This window comes from Malurus melanocephalus, unplaced genomic scaffold (genome assembly GCF_030028575.1).
Source record: "Malurus melanocephalus ecotype Western Australia unplaced genomic scaffold, MMel_1.1 scaffold_53, whole genome shotgun sequence".
NCBI lineage: Eukaryota > Metazoa > Chordata > Aves > Passeriformes > Maluridae > Malurus > Malurus melanocephalus.
Window position 1 is genome coordinate 1,369,555 of NW_026623285.1, and position 21,290 is coordinate 1,390,844.

General features: G+C 38.0%; 1 protein-coding gene across 1 annotated transcript in view; it reads right to left on the reverse strand.

The window, feature by feature from the left end:
• Positions 1–12,774: 12,774 nt before the first annotated feature.
• SKAP2 (src kinase associated phosphoprotein 2) overlaps positions 12,775–21,290 on the reverse strand; it is a 117,855-nt gene continuing 109,339 nt past the window's right edge. The window contains exons 12-13 of the mRNA XM_057365488.1: positions 14,814–14,915; positions 12,775–14,416 (exon numbers count right to left, since the gene is read on the reverse strand). Of these exons, the coding sequence (XP_057221471.1) occupies positions 14,823–14,915 (93 nt within the window). The 3' untranslated portion in view covers positions 12,775–14,416; positions 14,814–14,822. The remainder of the gene's footprint in view (positions 14,417–14,813; positions 14,916–21,290) is intronic.

Sequence of the window (21,290 nt, forward strand, 5' to 3'; positions counted from 1 at the left end):
CCTTAGTGCTGTGGGGCTTTAGCATAAAGAGGCAATGTGTCTGAGGTGCCACTGGATGGAAATGTTAGCAAGGGCTCCCTCTCATTGAAGATCTTTTAGTAGATGGCATTAGATTCCCTCTTTGTGTGTTTACGTCCCCCCAAAGACAGGGGACAGATGTTTAACATCAGACCATTAATCCCTTAGCCCAGGTTCCTGTGACAGCGAAAACCCAACAGAATGAGCCCTTTGCCTTTGCTCAGTGTAAATGCTGCAATTTACTGCTGATTTACAGAGTAGGGTCAGGCCATTAGAAACTTGGCAATCTTCTGTACAGCTGGAAAACAATATGCATGATAAGCTAAAATTCAATACCTTCTTGCACTAATTAAATGGGTTCCCACCAGGACGAAAACACAAATTACAAACAGGGCTTTTCTGCATCCCTATGCATTTTTCCCTGCAGATGTGACCATGCTTTATTTTGATCCCTTTCTTCTGACCACAATTAAAGATTTAGCTTGCTTTTGCAGCACTGCTTCCATTGTGTCTTTTTCCCATTCCCTGTTCCTGTAATCTCGGTTTTAAACCRACTGGTTTACTCCTCCTCGTTGGTCAGGGCAGGCAGGTGGGTGACGAAACCAGCAAGGAACGCTACAAAAATCCCAGCCTAATTTCATTACACAGATGGGCTTTTAGACGACAGATGCATCTTTTAAACTAGAAGCTCACCAAACATTGTCATTCCAGAAAACAAAACAACAGCAATACAACAGCATCCTTCGCTGCAAGTCCAGGATAATTAACCTTATTGCAGGACAGTGCCATGAATCTCTGTCACCAACTGTCATCTGGTGACATCGTGAGCATAAGTAAATATTTAAGCAAACTTGTTCTGAAGCATGAAAGTAATAAAGTGACAGATCTTGTAGAGAGACTATTTTAGGGGGAGAGGAAAAAAAAAACCCAAAACAGAAGAGACATTTCATACTTCTGAAATATGCCTGAAATAATTGGGATTCATGCATATGAAATATAAACTCTGTCATTCATCAAGCCAAATAATAGTCTTTATATACTTATAAGCCCCCAAATTAAAACCTAAACAGAGCATGTGTGTTCAGGTGGGACTCTGGAGCTCTCCCAACAACATTTTGCTGAATAGTGAATAATATTCAGCTCAAGTATGGTTTGCTTCCAGACTTATTCACTGAGAAGCAACAGCAAGATATCGARCAGCTGGAGGTTTAAGTAGAAAACAGAAATAGCTACAGGCTTTAACTCAGACCCAAATGGTATGAATAATAACAATAAAAAAAATACCTGGTAACWATAAATCTCATCAACCAATGCAAAAGAACATTCTAAATCTATTAATATTTCCAGAGACATTATCTCTCTGCCACCCCACTGCTTTGTGACTTGTTGTATCAGCGATATTATTTGCCTTAAAGCACGAGCTAAGTGTTTTTCTTCCCCTGTGAGGAGAATCGTCCACAACCTTCACAAGCTACAGCCCACTGCTCCCCTGCAGGAGGACTGGAGCATCATTAACAATGAGAGACACTTCAGGCACAAGTTGAGGCTCCAGCGTCTCCAAACCTTTCTGTCTCCCATCAAAATTCATATCCTGTCACTATTCTAGGAGCAGAAAGGCTTCTCATTACAGCATCATTCCCCTCTTGCAAGAAACACTGATTGCTGCACTGGTGGCTTTGGAAGGCAAAGATGTAATTTAGCAAAATAATGTACCATGCTGATTAATTTAATGTAGCCCATGACTAATTATGGTAATTCATTACATCTACAATTAGGCTAAGTAATTTATTGCACTGCAGTCTCATAAAGCAGAGGATTTATATCGAGTTTTGAATGTCACCCAAAGGACATTTCTGTACCTTGTCTTTACTGAGGCGGAATAAGGCTGCCAGCTGAGATGAGCCCAAAAAAAAAAGAGGGGCGGGAAGCCCCCCACGCACCCTTCCTCTGCCACATTTGATGTTTGTACTGCGGGCAGCAWGCAGGCGCAGCCCTCTCTGGCTACAGCCTCCTCCTCCTCCTCCAACTGCACCCTTGTGCAGATTATTTGGCATTGCCTTCCCATTTCTTTTAAACCGCGCCGCAATTTTATTCTCTGTGAGATCTGGACACCTGATACACCAAATGGAAAACCTGCTGGGCTGTCCCTGAATATGATTTGGAGATGAAAAAAAAAAAAAAAAAAAAAAAAAAAAAAAAAAAAAAAAAAAAAAAAAGGAGGAAAAAGCCCCCGCGTTCATTGTCTGCGTTTCTCTGCCGCTTTTGCAGAGTACATTGCAGTGTATCTCAACAAAGGGTTTTGCTCGCCTTGGAGAGATGAAAGGGGGACATCTCCCTTCACTTCGCAGAGCCGCGACGCGCACACGGCATTATTGTGAAATACAACCTCGCTCGTACCCTGCAGCAGGGTTTGCTCCAGCAATGGTGCACTTCGGAGACCAATTTGTTTAGCTGATCACTGTCTCTTTGACGTGGCTGCAAATGTTACCTTTCTTTTTCAATCAAAAACACAGCAGGGTGTGCCATCTGTTTGGCACAGCCTTCCCTCTCTTCCCCGATGCCTTTTTGTGCAGATCATTTTACATGGCAATTTCCACGGATCTTTTATACCTTGAATTTGGTAAACATTTCTGTTTTCTTTTTTTAAATAACATGCCGCTCAGTTGAGCATCTTCAGTGTTTAAAAAAAAAAAAACAAAAAAAGGATAAAAAAAGCAGTGTGATCGCAGGCAGTAAAAGAGAATTAAAAGTATTTTAAAAAAATATTTTCAGAGCAAATGGTTGCCTGTCATTACATTGATTATTTAAAATAGACGTGTTTACCAAGACTGGCTAACGCATTTTACACTGCTGTGTTCCACATCATTTTCCTCCTTATATTTTACCTGGCAGGCACAGCTAATCAGAAGATTAATTTAACCATTTGAGAGACCTTTTTAAAGCAGGTTAACAAAAAAATAGCCACCGTATTAAATTGTCATTATATAACAAAAGCTAGCAGTAAAGCGGTTAACTATTTTTTCCCCAGCTCAGATGCTGCTCAGAGCAATGAAACCCCCTAAAGTAGGAACAGATGATCAGCACCACAAGCCGAAGCCACGGGGATGCTCACGGAGTTGTGAACGCTTCGCGGCATACAAATGAATTATCCTCATTCTTCTCCTGCCGGAGCATATAGGCCAGACCTCATTAGGATTCAATATCGCTCTGCTTTTCTAATGTTAATGTTCCAGTTATATAAGAAATGKGAAAAGGGGCTACGTATGGGGGAGGTGGGGGGGAGCTGATGCCACCGTTATGGTCAACACGATGCCATAATTTGAAAAGCACAGCTTCATATTTTTTGAGGAAATTACTGTGGTTTCCTATCTTCTCTCTCYGTCCTAAAGCAGCATTATATCCTCCCCTCCCTCTAATAAGTGYGTTTCAATGGTGAACCTATCCCACAGTTACAGCCACTGCAATAAGGGATTTTATAGCTTCTTTTTTTGGTAGGGGGAAAGATGCTGTGACTAAACATCAGATTGTGAAAGCTTGGAGTTTGTTTTGCTGTGAAAGGAAACATTGCACTTTATGTTAATAAACAACTGTAGGAGTTTTCACCATCCAGGAATAACTCAGACATTAGTCTGCGTTCTTTTGTCTGGAGAGCAGCAAGCAGGGTAATGAAAACAAAACCCGCCGAGACATAAAAATACAATTTATACCTTTTTATCAAGCAAAGAGAAAGTTGGTTAACGTTGGAAAAGGGAGCAGTAATGTATATTTATTGACAATTTTATTGTAATAATTAGATGTTTACACAGTCTGGACATTGTGGCTAAATCACTTCCAGCATGTTTATTTGTAAAGGGCTGTTTTCAGGGCAGTGCAGTAGGCTCATTAAGAAGACAGACTGTATTAAGATTCAAAGAAATTATTACTTCCCTGGCTTTGCTTCACTGGTTTGGATTTAAAATAAAATTTAAAACAATACCAAAAAAAAGGAAAAGAAAGAAAGAAAAATTTAAAGCCTAAYAGCAGTACCATCCAAATACCCAGCAGACTGGAAATTATGAAGTAAAATGCAGAATATTTTCTGCTGTAATGGCAACTTCATCTTTTCTGTTCCAAAATTATCTGGTATTGTACATTCAAAACAACATACAATATTGTGGATTCCACTTCCAAGTGTCTCTTCGTGGCTTTTAAAATATATTGCTTCAACACTTGTATTTATTTTTTGCAGTCCAGCTAAATAACTACATTATATTTAAGATATATCTTCCTCTTTTTTCTTTATTTTTCAGGCAGTGTTGTTAGTCCACCTTTAAGAAGTCTTTAAGCCAGCATTTGGTTTATACATTCATTTGATGTGYAGGTGTCTTTTCCTTCAGCCAAAGAAGGATCACTCTTTACTACAAGTCCTCAGAAATGTTCATTATTAACCTGGAAGCTATTGCATGTTTGATTTTTTTTTTTTCCACAGGAAAACAAAAATGTGAAACTTTTATACTTATTTTCTTCAGAACCCTATTTGGGGTCTTCTTCACTAATCAATTTAGAGTGATTTGTTTGATCTGGAGTGAATTTCACACATGCTAAGAGTGGCTAAAAACAAACTACAGATTTTTCTGGTTTTACAAAGGTAAGAGAAAGGAAGGCAGCTGAAATGGAAAGAGCTCTCAGCAACACAGCCTTGACGAGCAGGTCCTTCCACATCAAGTTAAGAGCACTGTCCTGCATTTACTGCAGCATCCATTTTAAAATTTAAAATCTCTTTAAAAATTAAGGCAGCAAATAGGCTATAATGTTGCTGCTGTCCAAGTATGTTTCCATTACAATTAAGAAATCAATATGCAGTATTTATGGCTGAAAGATTATGCATAAAGAGGAGCACACAAAAGAYATCGTTGCTTAAACCTTCCTGGATTTCCTTTAGCTACTGTTTAGCTACTTTTCYGCAGAAGCCGACTCATTAAATGCCATCCAGTACAATCTATATAAATGCTGTATACTTCCCGCTCTCACAAATAAAAACAAAGATGATAAAAGAAACGGRTAAAGAGATGTCAGTTTCAAAAGAATATACTGGGTTATATTTCCTGAGAGCTGCACAAGCCAACTCACAAACTTGAAATATTACAGATTCAGTTTTACAAGTCAATCACAGCAATATATTTGGCCTTGTAATTACTGTCAGTTTTGACAGGGAAGGCAATAATTTTTTTCCCTGACATGTGAGTTTCAATAAAATCAGGTAGCCACATCACAGAACACTTTCTTACACAGAGAATTAAAAGGACTTCTCATAGAGATAAAGAATACTGCCAGGATTAAAGATATGTCATACATTTAATTCAAGAGTACAGGGGAAAAAAAAAGGGTGGGGGAGGAAGTATCCTTATATCTGAATCTGATCCAAATCCTATTATAAGGATGCGAATGTTTCTATTTACTTGAGTGGACTCTGAAAAAAATCCCTTTCTGTTCTCAGAAGAGACAACAGACAAAATTGAAAGCTATTTTTGTCTTTTTCTCTATTTCCTAAGATATCCAAGTGGTAACTGAAAAGTAGCTACCTAAGGTGAATACATGGCTACAATTTGAAATTGTAGTTATTTTTCTTTAAAACACATGAATTAAATGCTTTCCCTTGCAATTAGAACCAATTTAACATTGTATATACTCAAAAATTGGTGTAAGACCTCTCACAACCAGACGCACTTTAAGGTATATGATACTTGAAAGAATACCTTGCCTTTTAAAAAATATACCAATTATGGACCAAATTARTTATGGAGGTTATGAATTAACATGYTTTCTGSGTAAGAAATARTGAACTTGGTTCCTGCTTGGAGCCTGTGAAGTTGAAGGAGGCTGAGGAACACATAAACTCACTGAGCAGCAGCATTTGTAGTGTACCAGGCAAAGAATAAGACTGGGCTTGTATTTATTCTGCCATTTCAGAGCAGTGTCAGCTCACCGCTGACTTAAAGAATTGCAAAAAACTGGCCTGGAACAGACCTTAGGAGATGATTTAGTACACGCCCCAACCCCAAGGCAGGAATCACCATGGTTCAGTCATTCCTAGCAGGTGAGTTCATTCCCTGCAGGTTCTCCAAATCCTCTAGAAATGGAAATCACAGAAGGTCCCCAGGCAACCAACCCCAATGCTTCACTGCCCTCAGCACTGGAAAGCTTCACCTTGTGAAGATCTGCCTCTACCTGGAAGTAATGTAAGCCTGTTATTTCTTGGTGTCATCCATGATTAACGTGATCCCATTTAGCAACCAGGGATGTAGGACTTACTGGGAACAAAAGGCCACTCAGGCATTCCTAACATGAGATGGAATAAATGATAAAAATTACCAGTCTGGAGTTTCTTCTAAAGCTATGCCCTCTGTCACCCACCCTTCATTCGGAACAGGTGGAATTACACCCTGGCCAGACTGGAGCAGACACTGTACAAGCTCCTGGCAAAGAGCTGTATTTCCTGCTACTTTCAGAACCTGCAACTCCATTAAGTTCTCWGGATTGGACTTAATTATGAGAGCAATAAATTTGTCCTAGAGAAAATAGAATACACTGGGAGACATGGGGATTGTCAGTGGCCCATGTACAGCTGTTATAACTYTGTGTCAGTATACCCATATAAAAAGATAAATTCTCACTATTATAGACTTCCTCCTTGGCTGAATGGAGAGGCACAGTCAAAGCATTCATCTGCCATTGACAGCTGTCTATAATAAAGATTCCTGAAGACAGCACTAGAACCTGCCCCTACACAATTCAGATTTGGTAGGGAAATGGAGCAGACAATGAAACAGACGGGGTCAAACACAACTTTTCTCACAGCTGGCACACTTGCAACGTTTTCAGAAGAGTAAAATCCAATTAATCCTGGTATAATCAATCAGACCTCAGCCCAGGGTGTACAGATCATCAGYGTGTGAAGTGGGAGTTCAAAATGAGTAGGACACAAAATACTTCCATCTGGTTACAAGAACTATCTTAYGCCAAGGAGATCTCCTCTAGAGATCAAAACCACCAAAGCCATTCACTTTATGTTCATAATATTCCCTGCATTTGTTAAGTGCTGGGTACAGCATGATTTTGAACATCAAGAACCATTTCATAGATAAAATGGCACCCTGTATCCAGGTGGCTAACTGGCGGTTAGCAGTATCCTTTAAATTACAACAATTAACTTTCAGCAATATTAACAACTTGATTCTAAAGCCTGTACTCACAAGTAAGAACTTTCAGGAGCATTTGCAACAAACTAGAAAAGGAACTACGTGACTAATGCTTACTCTTGTCAATGAGGAGTTAATAGTGTTCTCAAATTAAGAATTACATACACAACTTTTGCTGAGTTAAAGAAGGAGTCACATGGCTAAATTCCCTTGTTTCAGATTATACATGCAGAACTGACTGTTTTCAAGAAGCAGACAGTGGAAAAGACAGAAGACATTTGTGTCATTGACAACTGCCTCCATTTCATTTTTTTTTCTGTATTACCAGCAAAAATGACAATACTTAGGATGAGCAGAACATTAAGGAGGCCACAGATACATGGGRAAGATACATTACCAAGTATTATGATGAATGTAATCTGAATAGCTACTGTAATTTCAGTTAATACATTTARCAAACAGTATGTCTATGGTTAGTTTTAACTAGACAAAATTATGAAGTAATTGTCTGCATTATCACAATTAATTCATAATCAAACACTGTTTACCAAATGAAATTTATTGTTATCAGTAGCTGCTCGGTACTTCATTCTGTGATCCCTATGAGCCACCCTGGTCAGTTTTAGACTGAATTAATCAAACACATATTCCCCACGTTTCAGATGGTACGACATCTGAAAAAGGGCATTTTGCATGAAGGCCTACTTAACATCAACCAGCATGTGCAAAATAGAATTCCACTGAAATATATTATCATTACCAGTTAATGAAATGGGCATCATGAAATCCCTTTGTGGTCCACATGTGCTTCTTGGAATCATCAGTTTGTCTGAGGACCCACAAATGGCAACGTATCACATCATGGTTTTGTATGCCATTCTGTCAGAGCAGGCTATAATTCAAAACCCTGATCCACACCTGATGGACAAACACCTGCATAAATTTCTAGCTCATTGAATTTATTAGAGATGCTCAGAAGCAACACTGCAGCTGAAGAGCCTAAGATAATATCAGACATAGATCAGTAATGCTCAGTTTTCAGCTAAGGGCCAGACAGGTAGCTCTTTGTTCTTCTCTGCTTGCCAAAGCCTGACAGAGACCACCAYGGGTATGGATTCAGGTTCACACTCTCAAGTGGCATYCRTGTAATCTGCACCTGAAACATTAAMTTGACCCAATTYTGTCAAAATCTGATGTTTTAGGAAGACGCCTCATGGTACCTGTTCTCTGCTTCATAATTTTTGTTAAGTAATTGAATGCAGGARTAACGTGGAGACAGAGTATTCACAGAAACACAAATCATAAACATGTCTTAGTGAGAGAGATTATTCTGGATGATGCCTCTGCATTTTGAAYTTCCACTCACCTGAAAATTTACGAAGCCCAGAAGAGAAGATGTTTGTTGCCCAAGCTCTGCATTTCAAGCAGTATCAGATATATTAGAGGGAGACAATTCTGGTCTTAAGTCAGTCATGACCTACAAGTGACCTTGGGTAACTTCATAGGACAGCAAGTAGCTGAATAGGTAATCTCAGTCTAGAAGTGGTTAAGTACACTGTGAGAGTCTCAGAAGCAGAAAAAAATGAGTGGAAATGAAGCTGGTTAGAGACCTTCCAAAACAGTTCTCACAATTGATTATGCGGATTGCYTATTTTTTAGTCAAGTAAGGAACTCTAGATGTATAGATTACTCACTCCTCCCCTTTTCACTGAGGTCTAATACCCTAAAACTAAGGCCAAGATCTGCTAGAAAATAARAGGAAAAGATGTTTCAAAACATAATTTTGGAGTATTTTATTGGAGTATACATGGAAACAAAAACTACTGTCAAAAAAGACACAGATTTTGATAAGACACATATTTTGATAAGATACTGCTGACACAATGCACTAAAATGGTGGGAAATGACAGAGGATGAGTTAATAGAATAGAGCCTTTCAGCAACTGGAAATAATTTCATTTAAGCTGGAAATACTTTTTTTTTTCTGTAGTAAAGGTAGTGTGGCCATTATGAGCATGTCAACATAAACACCAGAAAGAAGGAACCAGCCTCGAAACAAGATTGCAAGTGACGATATAATAAAACCCACTCCTTCCTACAGACACATGTGCATTCATGCCTGACTGCTTTTAATTTAAATATAAGAATGGCAGTCCTCTCGAAAGAGAACAACAGAAAAGGAAGATGCTTTCCTGATGCCATGTGTCTGTTTACAGATTTCATCTTTTCCCTTCCACAATGAACTAAGTCTGAGAGGCACAAGACCACCAATGAATAAACTGAGTTGCCCACGCCTGTCAGACTGTCTGTGCTCTGCTCTTCTCATGCTGACCCTATTAGATTTGACTATTAAAAAGCAGCATTGGGCCACRTCAGCTCTTGGGTGGGAGGCTGCCAAGGCACACATCCATGCTGCTGCCATTTGAAAGATTGATAATGATCCCCTGAAATACTTTTTCCTCCAACCCAGGCAGTTCTGGGGTGCTACAAACTTGTCTTTTGTGTGAGGGGTAAAACTAAAGCCCTTAGCCTGTGGCCATTAAAAATCCCACAGCACTATTTACAAATATGCAAACGATTATGGCAGATTGGAAGTGGCCAAACTRGTAATTCCCTTTTGCCAACATAAATGCTCCCACTGTAGCTGAATGTGATTTTTTTTTCATCTTACAGCATAAACTTTAAAGTCTTACTGTAAAATGCTCATTAGCTATCAAATCTCTTTATGGAGTAGCACTTGCTTTACAATAGAAGTTGAAAGGAAGTTTGCTCCATGGGTTGTGAGACAGTGARGATACTTTAGGATAAAAGCTCCAACATATCAATTTGCTAGAGCAGAAAATTAATAGAGATAGATTGRTTTTTAGTGGCATTTGAAACTATCTGTCTCTTCATCTACCAGCAGCTCTTCTTCTCAGACTGCCTGCACTGTTTTACTTTATTCTCTGACACATTACTACAAGATGACACCTTGGATTTTTAAGCTTTGCCTGTTAACTAAAAGATTTGTTCCTCCCAAAAGCTGGGAAGAAGCTGACATTTTCAGTTTTAAATTTGACTTATATTAAAATAGCTTTCAGGTGCAGAGGTTTTTCCTCTACTTTGCTTTGAATCTAGCTCCCTATGAATTTCTCTGTGTGATATTTTGGACTAATGACAAYTCCAGACAGCAAAACCAGAATTGTYCAGATCCCATTACAAAATCAYTCCTAAACAAATCCATAAAAGGCTATGACACAAMAATTTATGGGTTATCACTACTTGATCTGCTTTACAATTTAAAGGGAGAATATACATATATATGCCTTGGCACAACACGGTTGACTAAGAAAAGCTGTATCCCTTTGACTTGYACATCCTGCCATCATCCCAGCCCCCCTTACTTCTTCCTGTAGGATTATGAGTCAAGTCACAGTTTCATCCCATCGACTTCATTGCATCAGAAGGGCAAAATGGCGTGCTTACATCCAGCTTGGATCCACAATTTTAAGTTCACAGTGTGAAGTTGGTTGGTGCTGGTCCCTCACAGTAAGACAATGGATGCTGGGCAGGAAATGAACTCTAAGACAGAGATGCAGATTTGACAGAGCACTCTTTGCTGAGCTCAGTGTCAGCTTTCCTAAACAAAACTGGAATTAAGCAGACACCTGTCTGAGAAATGTCAGCTTCAGAGAAACCCTGGTAAGTGAAGGTCTTATAGAGTTTATCAGTACTTTGTGCTATGTGAAGTGGAAAGTTGTTTATAAGGTTTCCATGCATATGCTTATTCCCACAGTTACATACTAATAAATTTTTCATCAACTTGAGTGAGAGATGAAAGAAACATCACATGGYTCATGCAGCTTAAGAGCACACCACTGTCATCTACCTGGGTGCTTTCACCACATTTTAATATTTTACAGCTTTCCTACAGATCCCACTGAACTTTTATCAACCCAGGATTCTAATTTACACCACAAATTCATTTTGCTTTACCTGAGATAGAAAAATGGATTTCTACCATTTGGCTTAGAGAAATCTGCGCTGTTCTTTTGTTTGGTTCAGCTTATGGAAATAATTGCATCTCTTTCAGAAAGAAGACAAAGAGTATTCAGCAAMAACACACTTTGAAATTATATTGCCTGGTTTTGAGTTACTGTTTGAGATCGTGATGCAAAAGCAAGTGAATTCAATAGCTTCTCAGTTTCAACAGTCTTTGGATCAGGTTCTAAAGTGTTACTCTTTACGTTCCTTTTAATACTGTATCATACTCAGACTGCAGAGCCAAAAAAAAAAAAAGAAAGAAATTTATGCATTTGGCTTTGAATTTAGAATAGTATCTTAATTAGCATTCACTTTCAGCTTAATTCCAGTCACAGAAAGTTTTTATCCTTAATAAGGGAGCAAAAGGTAAGCTGAGGCATAACACTTCTCTAAATCTTATYCATACATCTTTCTGATACAAGAACYRGTGCATACATTGCCATCAGCAKATGTAATTAGTGGCAGTATGTACAAAGAGGCATATCCTAATGAGATGCTGGAAAAATATGTGAACCAGTTATCCGTATACAGAAGTACATGAAAAGATACTAGAGAGTGGCATGATTATATCCGGGTGCCTCTCCTATAAAAAGCATTTGTATTACCCTTACTTCTCTGAATAAATTCAAATGACAGCCCCATTTCATTTCTTCATTCAGTCTGGAGGCCAGATGGCATTAGAATCATTTACTTCACCTTGTTGTGCTTAATTACTACAATCAACACACTATTTTCCAAATTAATCATAACAAAGTAATTTCATTAGTAACACAGCAGGCTGTTGAATTATTAGCATCATAACAGTTTGCAAACAATTAAACTTTATTTGAACCTTAAAAATTTGCAGAGTAGAACACTATTATAAGATCTAATGGCAGTACCACACAAACCCAGAACAGAGCAAAAAATCAAGTAAAATGTTGTACAATGTGGAGTTACAATCACCTTTTATAAATTTGCTGTCTCACCGTTCACAGAAAAGCAAGCACAATCTAAGAGAACAAAGAATATGAGGCGATTAGAATCTTCTACCTGAGTTTTGTTTAAGTTGTATTAACAGAGATTTTCTTATCCAAAAAAGGTTATGGTATTTGCACAGATTTAAAATAAACCATTCATCCGTGATCCATCACTGGTTTATTCTGAGACATTTCCAGTGAGTTTCAGGACATCTTTTACGTTTTGAATTTAAGGCAGTTTGTTTACTCTCCCCCATCAGTAAATAGGGGGGAGCCCTAAAAGAGAGCYACAGACAAAAGCCACTTAATTTCCCTGGCTGTCACCACCCAACAGCGGCCGCGCCGGGCAGCCCTGCCCCTCATCGCTTGGGTAAGGACTCCCTCTCCTGGAAAAACGGCAGAAACGGCGCGGGGCAGCACGGAGGGGGAAGGGGACAGGGAYGGGAGCGGGGTCGGGATCGGGATCCGCCTCCTCCTCCTCCTCCTCCTCCTCCTCCTSSTCCGCCTCCGCCCGACCCACGCCAATCTGCTGCCACCCAGCGCCGCGGCCGCGCAGCGCAAGGGCCGGGCCGGGCTCACCGCACCCTCACCCCGCAGCGGGCACACAGCCAGCCCCGGCCACGGCACCTGCTCACGGGCATGGCCTAAAAAGTAGGTGCTGCTGTGGTGCTGGGATGTGGAATTCTGTAATTAATAAAAAAAAAAAAAACGTTTCGGTGGGCAGATTTATGGCGCTGCCATATTAACAAGGGAGAAGGAGCGTTTGCAGCGCCGCTGTTAACGCTTCACATTCTGTACACAATCCACCAGTGCGCTTGATAAATTAAAGTAGTAAAAGATCTGAAGACTATAATCTATCATTTTAATGCTTCGCTGATAACACACAGAATCAATTCCAATGACTATCTCTTAAAAAAAAAATTACAACAAAACTCCGTCCCCTGTTTGACACCTATTAGAATTCAGTGTACCAGCAAGTACCATACATTAGCTAACACAGAGCACAACATCTTAGTTTACTGAAAGGATCTGAATTCCGAGTTCAGACTAACATTTCCTTTAACCCACAATGTTCCTGGAGTCTGCCTGAAGTATAAATAACACAAGGAACTACACAGGGACCTGCACAGGCTCAGCAGCTCACACACTGACCTGCCTCACTGGTGGATTAAGGGGCTCACAAATCAACTGTCTGCAAAAAAAGTTATCTTGCATGCTTATGGTAAAACACATCTCCAAGAGTATGCAAACTATTAACTCTGACTTGCCCAAGCACTTGTCCACAAGTGGTAGTATTTTGGTGCGTTTTTTTAATGTTTCAACCAATGTTTCTGGCCACAAAGTTCTGGCTTTGACACAAGAATGCAGGTAGCTGTTTCTAATCCATATAGGGTGAAGATCTCTATTGCACAACTTGTATCAGAATTCCACATACCAACAAGCTTTCCAGATTTGACTCTGTAAAAATATATGTAAGATACAGATAAAATATTTCACACTACCACAGACAAARTATTTTTCCCTGCAATTTAGCTTGTGTTGACTTAGCAAAAATTGTGAAGTTTAATACATTTGCACAAATTTTCATAGAACTACTATGTCCCAGTCAGAATTTCTGGCATTAGGGCAGTATTACCACACAGAACAATTTATTATTACAGCAAAAGAATCAAGTCTTCATTGTGAGCCAAAAAAAGAATAGTAATTAACAATACAAAACTAAATATATGAGAAAGATAATTGGCTAAAGCATAACTTAACAGAATACCCTGAAGAATTGTAATATCATACATCAGATTCCYGCAAATTTCTGATGAAACTGCATAAGATGTACAGTAGGTATTAAAAGGTTAATACATATATGAGTTTACCCTCAAATCTCAGCTCAATTTTTCTGAATCTGCAGAATAGGAAAAGACAGCAAAATTCCCTGAGAGAACACAAACCTACAACTATACAGAGTACAGCTAACATGTGAAAGGAAACAGCAACAGGCACTATATGGCTTTGTGCCCCATATGTTAATTACCATCTATTTAATTTCCTAGCATTACAATTCTATAAAAAGTGGCTAAGAAGAACATTTCTGTAAAGTTATGATCAATTACAGTTTATAATGTTTAATGTACACAAGGCAACAATCTGACTACATTCGCTGAAACCACAAAACATGTTCTTCAGAATCTTCTTTCAGAGAGGCAGCTGCAAACCACTCTTCATTTCAAGTGCAGATTTCTCCTGATTAGGGAGAGAGAAGTTGAAAGTTCATCATTACCCAAAAAACCTCAAACATGCATATCAAACTCAGTCCAAATATCTATCCCCTTCCACAGTTTTCTACRCAGCTACATACATACTACTAAAGTAACAAAACTAAAATAGAAACAGCACCAATTTTTTTTTTTAATCTAGAAAAGGAACATGGTTATTTAATATATTATCTTTTGTACCCTGTGGTTAAATATTTCATACAGCATTCCAGAAAAAAAGTGCTTTAATTGAACCTTCAATATATTTTGCCATAATCTTTATGTTAACAGGACTCCTACAAAGGTTCCAGGAAAGACATACTTATGAAACAGAGAACAAGGGAACATATAAGCCATTACAGAAGATTGGATTAAAATGTACTTACCCAGGCCTCTCAAATATCATACATCTCCATTATGTAGGCTTTAGGCACCAAGCCAATGGTTCCCTTCATTTCTCCTACCCACCAGCCAAATCTATTGTACTCCTAATTGAAAACAATACGCAGTATTAACCTTTAGTCTGATATAAAYGCAATAGAGTTTTGTATGCAACTCCTTATGGATGCTTTCTCTTATATACAGTTATAATCATTTCAACTGAAAATTAAAACATTTTGTCTTTTTGTTATAGGCATTCACATGCAAAGTTAGGCAAAGGCAAAAGCTAAATTTTAAAAAAGCCAGGCACGCTMAAGAAAATTTCTTAATTATAGCCATGCTTCTCTAATACCTACTAAAACTAGCTGACCTCCTTATCCTTTATTCRTCACAAATACAAAAACCTTTTCTTTGTAACTAAAATCTAATAGCACAATRTTGACATATAACAATCAACAGGGTTTCTTTCAGTATCACAAACTAAACTCTAAGAAACTTACCTTTAACTTATTTTAAGAACTACTTGACTCAAATGTGAAGGGAACACTATATATCTAATACATAATACCTTTCTATGAACAAAGTCTACTATTGCTTTAGGCTYGAAGAAAATTCTGCAGCAGATCTCATATTCTTGACAGATGACTAATGTTCTCCTGTTTGAAATATGGTTAGGCTTAGTGAGATAAATATGAAACAAAATGCATTATAATTGTTTAAAGAAATAATATCTTCCAAATAAGAGTATTGTGGTATTTTGGTATATAATTATTGAAATAATAAAATAATGTAATAATTTTATGTAACTATTGTATATTGTGCTATGAGATAAATATTTTAASATCAACCCTAACAGTCGTTCAGTAAATTGTAACAGCTGAAATTGCACACACACATGAGTTACAAATGAAGCATTATTAAAACAGAGATCCTATTCACAACTCAATGATTAGTAAGATAGAAGTTACTTTGGAACAAACATGCAAAATACAAAATACACAGATATCTGTGACAAGCAACATCTGCTTCCTGCTACATTGCTCTTCTGATGAGAAGGCTCTAGGATTTTGAATTACTGGTCCYACTGCAATGAAGTTACAATTTTGAACTGTAGGTAAAGTTTTTCAGTTACAAATAGCCAAGAGCAGCTTAAGGGTTAATGGAGTTTCATTAGAGCCCGAGCTATAATGATTTGCTGCTGGCATATTTTGCCTGGTCAAGAGTTCTCTGGGGTCCTATGAGGTGCTTAGTGAACTCAGCTYTCTCTGTGTTAAACTATGAGGGCCTACTTTCATGTGGGCTTTTTATTTTGCTTTTTGCCTTTTTTTTTCCCCAATGCTTGCATGCAGGCGCAAGCACAGTTTTATGTTTTCTAATTGTGGAAGGGTGAACACTAGTCTTCAATTAAACATTTTCTCCCTTCCCTTAACAGTGAATTGGTGATTTAAAAGATTGTATCCTACTACACGTTAAATACTACAGTAAGTGTGATTTAAAGGAAAATCACTTTAAAAACAGCAGAAAAACCTGCATTTATGATGCAAACATGCAAACAAGAAAGCTGCAAAAATAATTCCATCTTCTTCCCTCCTCCACTGCAGAGCAGACTGCTGGGGATGGTTTTGGTCTTGAAAGTCTAGAGGTATCTGACCCTGATCTTCAGTGCACACTGCTCTCCACAGAAGTTAATAACCCTTCCCATAAGGCTTCGTGTTACACCCCAAATCCTTAAAGGCGAAACAATACCCTGACACTGAGGTTTATAATCTTCCAGATCAGCCTGTTTAAAAATCTATGCTTTATCTCACAATGCACTGTTTAAATATACAAACTGCATTTCAAGACTGAAGTGGGAAATTGCTGAAAGGAGCAGCACTCACGTATACTACTGGAATTCTCAGCAATAAATCTCTCCAAGAGAAAGCAACAAAAGATTTTAAGCTGCTACATGGAATTCACACAGTGACTGACAAGAGTGATTAAGCAAGTTTTGCTAGACATCAGCCAAAAAAACAAACAATACATGAAATGAGGGAAGTGGCTCAGTTAAGCGGTCATTAAATTGCATATGACAAATGGCACAGAAAAAGCCTGTGGATTACATTATCCATTGAAAATGTTCCACTTAGCAACACTACATAGACTTAGAAACAATTGTTTTTAAAGAAACAATTCAGATAGCTCAAATTAAAATTAAAAGCATGCTGCTGTTTTGAAAMCTTTTTGGGTTTTGCTACTTACTAATACACCACTTACTGCTCTGGCACGAAGCTAAGTGAGAATATAAAATGAATGTTGATGTAACAGACTAGTAAACTAATTTAAGGATTMACTGCAACCATTACACCATACAGACAATATTGCAACACAGAAGCTTTTACTTTACATTACCATTYTTTGCATGGGTCTCAAGAGCAACATGAATCCCAATTAAGCTATCTGCAATCTATRGAAGCCTCAACAAAAATATAATGCAGACACCTGGCTACCAAGAACACAAAACCYTAATTTCTGGTTTTACAATAATTCTATAGCACTCCCTTTTAAACTGATTAAAGTACAGACATTTCTCTTTAAACTCCTAACCCCTCCTTCCTATCCTCAGTACCACGAAAGAGTGCCTAACTAGTGAGGCAGATAACCAGCCCCCCTAGTCCTTTCTTCAAGTCACACATAAAATCCAAATTGATGTATTGTTTCTATCAATGTTATCAATTATAAACTCCTTTGTGGCAATATAATTTCATTAATACACTGCTGTTGTGAGGTCCATATGTCTATTACTGCTGCTTAAGATATCCAGAATAAAAGTACACAGTCCACATTTGTGGAAAGRAAGATTAATATGCAGAAGGACATGGATACAGTTAGGAGTTTTATACGGARAAAGAAGTTGGGAAGCACTGTGCTTTTGCAAACATCAGCTTCAGATCTCAGGTACCACTGGGTTTACCATCTGGTATCCCTCACTGCATTCAGCTCTTAATATCACTGCTAACATAGGCAAGCGACTATACTTCAGAAGGACTGATAAAATAATGAAGAGTCCTTTAATCTACAGGAAACCATTGTAGTCAATTTATAAGAAATATTGCATCCCTTTGTAGGATGTGTAATTATTTTCTATTAATCATGTGCTATAAAGCTACATTATGTGGTTATTCTGTTATCACTAGAAAGAGGCCTGCAGTCAGCTCCTGACAATGTTAGGTAATTACTAACACAAAGCTTCTTTCTCCTTATGTAGAAACGCTATCAAGATCCAGAGGTGCTGTGATGCTCGCTGTATGAAAATAACTCTCCAAAGAAATTCAATAACTGCAAAATGAATTGCTCCAAGGCAAATAGAGGGATAGGAGAGGGGGGCAGGGCCAGATCCAGCCGCCCTGCAATGAGGAGAATGCGCAAGTGTGCGGCCACGCTCTGCCATGTGACGGGAGCACATTTGCCATAGCAGGCAATGTTAGCAGGGCCGGGGGGAGGAGGGGGCACCACAACCCCCCCGGAAGACAAGCACCAGGGCAATGGAATACATTATGCCAAATAATATGAAACAACAACCTTAACAAATGACCAAATGCTTTCTAAGCTACTTCTACATTTCCACTGTCATAGAGTGGATTATTTTTTTTCTMCGGCAGAAATTTATTAACCAAAGTGAAGTAATTTCACAGGGCAGCAAGGAACAGGTTATGACTTAACAGTTAACATGCTGGCAAAACACTCTCTGTACAGCATGCTATGATTGAGAGGGGAAAAAAATCCCATCAGGGTTTACAGGATCCTTAAATGCTCTCAAGTGAACACACTGTAAACAGATGCTTCTCCTTGTCCCCATCCCACCCATTTCACTGCACTGATGTCTATGTACCCATGACTTCATAAGACACTGATCATAAAACCTTTTGTACTTGGGGAAAACACAATATTAGAAATATACCACCTCTTTTCTACAGTTACCTTTTAAATCCAAGATTTTAGTCCTCTACAGAAGAGAATTTTTGTATTTTAACATWCAAAAAGAGAAAATTTTTATCCTTGAGGATTTCTAAAGCAGTTGCTACCATTAGAACAGTTCCTCTGCCTCAATGAGATTCTCCAGATGCTTTACACYATATAAATTTTGACTGACTTCAGCAAAAGTTCAGAACATCTAGTTCTTGTGCAATTAGTCTCCATTGTTGAATACATATGGTATGTTTTTTCATGTTTGTAGTGTGGGTTTTTTTATTTGGTTTCAAAAAAGAGTTGCTGAAAATAATTGTGTTTCAATGCCTTGAAGAAAAAAAAWKGRRKTKKWWTTTTTTAAAAAAMACAACTGAAGTGTGTGAATTCAAGATTTCACKCCTTCCTTCGTTTAGTGTCACTGTGAGTGGTCCCTAACTTATGGACTGAATACCTGCAAACTTTAAAATTGAAAAGCAAAACATGTCTATAGCCTTGTTTGGGGTTAAATAAGTAACCTCTACTATCAAGCTAAATATGTGTCAGAAGCAGAGATATGTTTTTCAAAGAATATCCTGGGGTGCAATTTTGGCAAGATAATATTTTAAAACATCTTCAATTCATCCAGGAGATTCACACTAGCTAAAAAGTTTTAGAACTTCCTTTGGTGTAATTGTTGAATGATACACTATCAACCAGGGAGCAGTTTTGGCACAGAACAGCATTTTCTCTAAAAGCAGAGAATGACAAATGTCTTAAATAACTGAATGAGACTTCTTCACAGGTAGTAGAGTTGTTTTAAGACAGCAATAAAATGGTCATCTTTAAAAATATAAGCACCAGATTTATTGTATGGTTGCGTTATTAGGTTTTATTTCCCACAATGACATGAGAGAAAATATACAGCAATTAAAGATTTCCAATATAAATCATAGTAAGCAGACTSAGTTCTGAACCAAAACTGTCCCCAGAAAACACCCTGGAACAATAGAAAGGCCATGTTATTTTCCTTTAGCTGACACAAGGCCAAATTTTTTTCCAATCTGATAGGTAAAGGTTTGCATATTATCAGTATGCAAACCAACAGAGCTAGAGTYGCTTTGCATTAGTTCTAACTAACCTTCTGTTTAAAGGCCTTCACTCTTATCTTGTGTTTAGACATATACTTATTGTGCTCCCACCCCCACCCATAAAGAATAAAAATAAACAAGCCAGGAAATGGGTACTATACAACCTAGTATTGCATTTTTGTTTTGATCAGAAGCATCCCACTGAAGTGAATCTCCCAAAGCTCCCACCTTTCCCACACTGGCTCCCTTCGCAGAGCCATCAGTCTCAGAGCACACACACTACACTTATTTCAGATGAAGCTAAAATGGAAGATGCACTTGAACATGCTCCAACCATTAATGTGTTCTCATTCCACAAAACCAGGCTAGACCACTTTGGACATCAAACAGCTTTGAAAAAGCATGGCATGGGCACCACGGCCTCAAGCCCCAAGTGTTTCACTCTTCAAACCTGCTGCTATTGGTACTCCCTATTTGGGGAGCTATAGGCAGTRTGGCCATGGAATATAAATTATGGATATCAGTAGGATCAGCCAGAAAACACCCTGACAAAATAAAACACTCAGTATTTTACTATACCTTTCATATCTTTTGGAAAAAAATACTCAATACATATATTTTATTAAGATTATACAGGTAGTGTACAAAATGCTCACAGTGGTTCTGAAACAGCTTCATTGTTAAGCTGCACTTAATTACATAAGCAGTAACCTGAGCTGTGGAGATTCTTTGTCTTTTACTAAGCAAAAAATACAGGTTGAGATGTGAGCATTTTAACATTTATTTTATTTAAAGTACAAAAATCTGCCTCACTTGAAACCTACAACCACTGAAGATAGGGTGATCTAAGCACCAAGTTAACACTCTCATGAAAAATTCTACAGCAAAAGCTGGTCATAGATGAGATTTCCATGAATCATAAATACCAGAGTGAGCAACACTGGCATGAAACAATATAATAACAATTAAAGAGAATTCCAGTTTAACATATAATTTTTGATTTTGAARTATTATTTGCTATTAGTACACATATAAATAAGAAGGATATTATATTAGTGCAATGTTAAGAAATGTCAGTAATTCTATTAAGCAGGTGCCCACTAMCATAGAGTTAAATTTTCACTATTACTTGCATTTGGCTGGTGAAGCTATGGAAAACAAAAAATACACCTAAAGCAAACAAACATGTACCGCAAGTGTTGCACTTGCATAAATTGTGCACACAAAACTTAGGAAAAAAGTAGAACTCTCTCCATCCACAGTTATCTTTGTTTCTGGAAATTGATTTCTTGAGCAGAGCTATGGAAGATTTATAAAAATGATTGCTATACTATGGTCTGTTTTTCCATTTATCACATGGGCTTCAAAGCAAAGGCAAGCCCATAAATGAGCAGGAGTTAAGAGCAATCATCCTTTTAGAAAATAGGACTCCAAAGTATTGCATTTCTAACAGTCAATATTAACTAA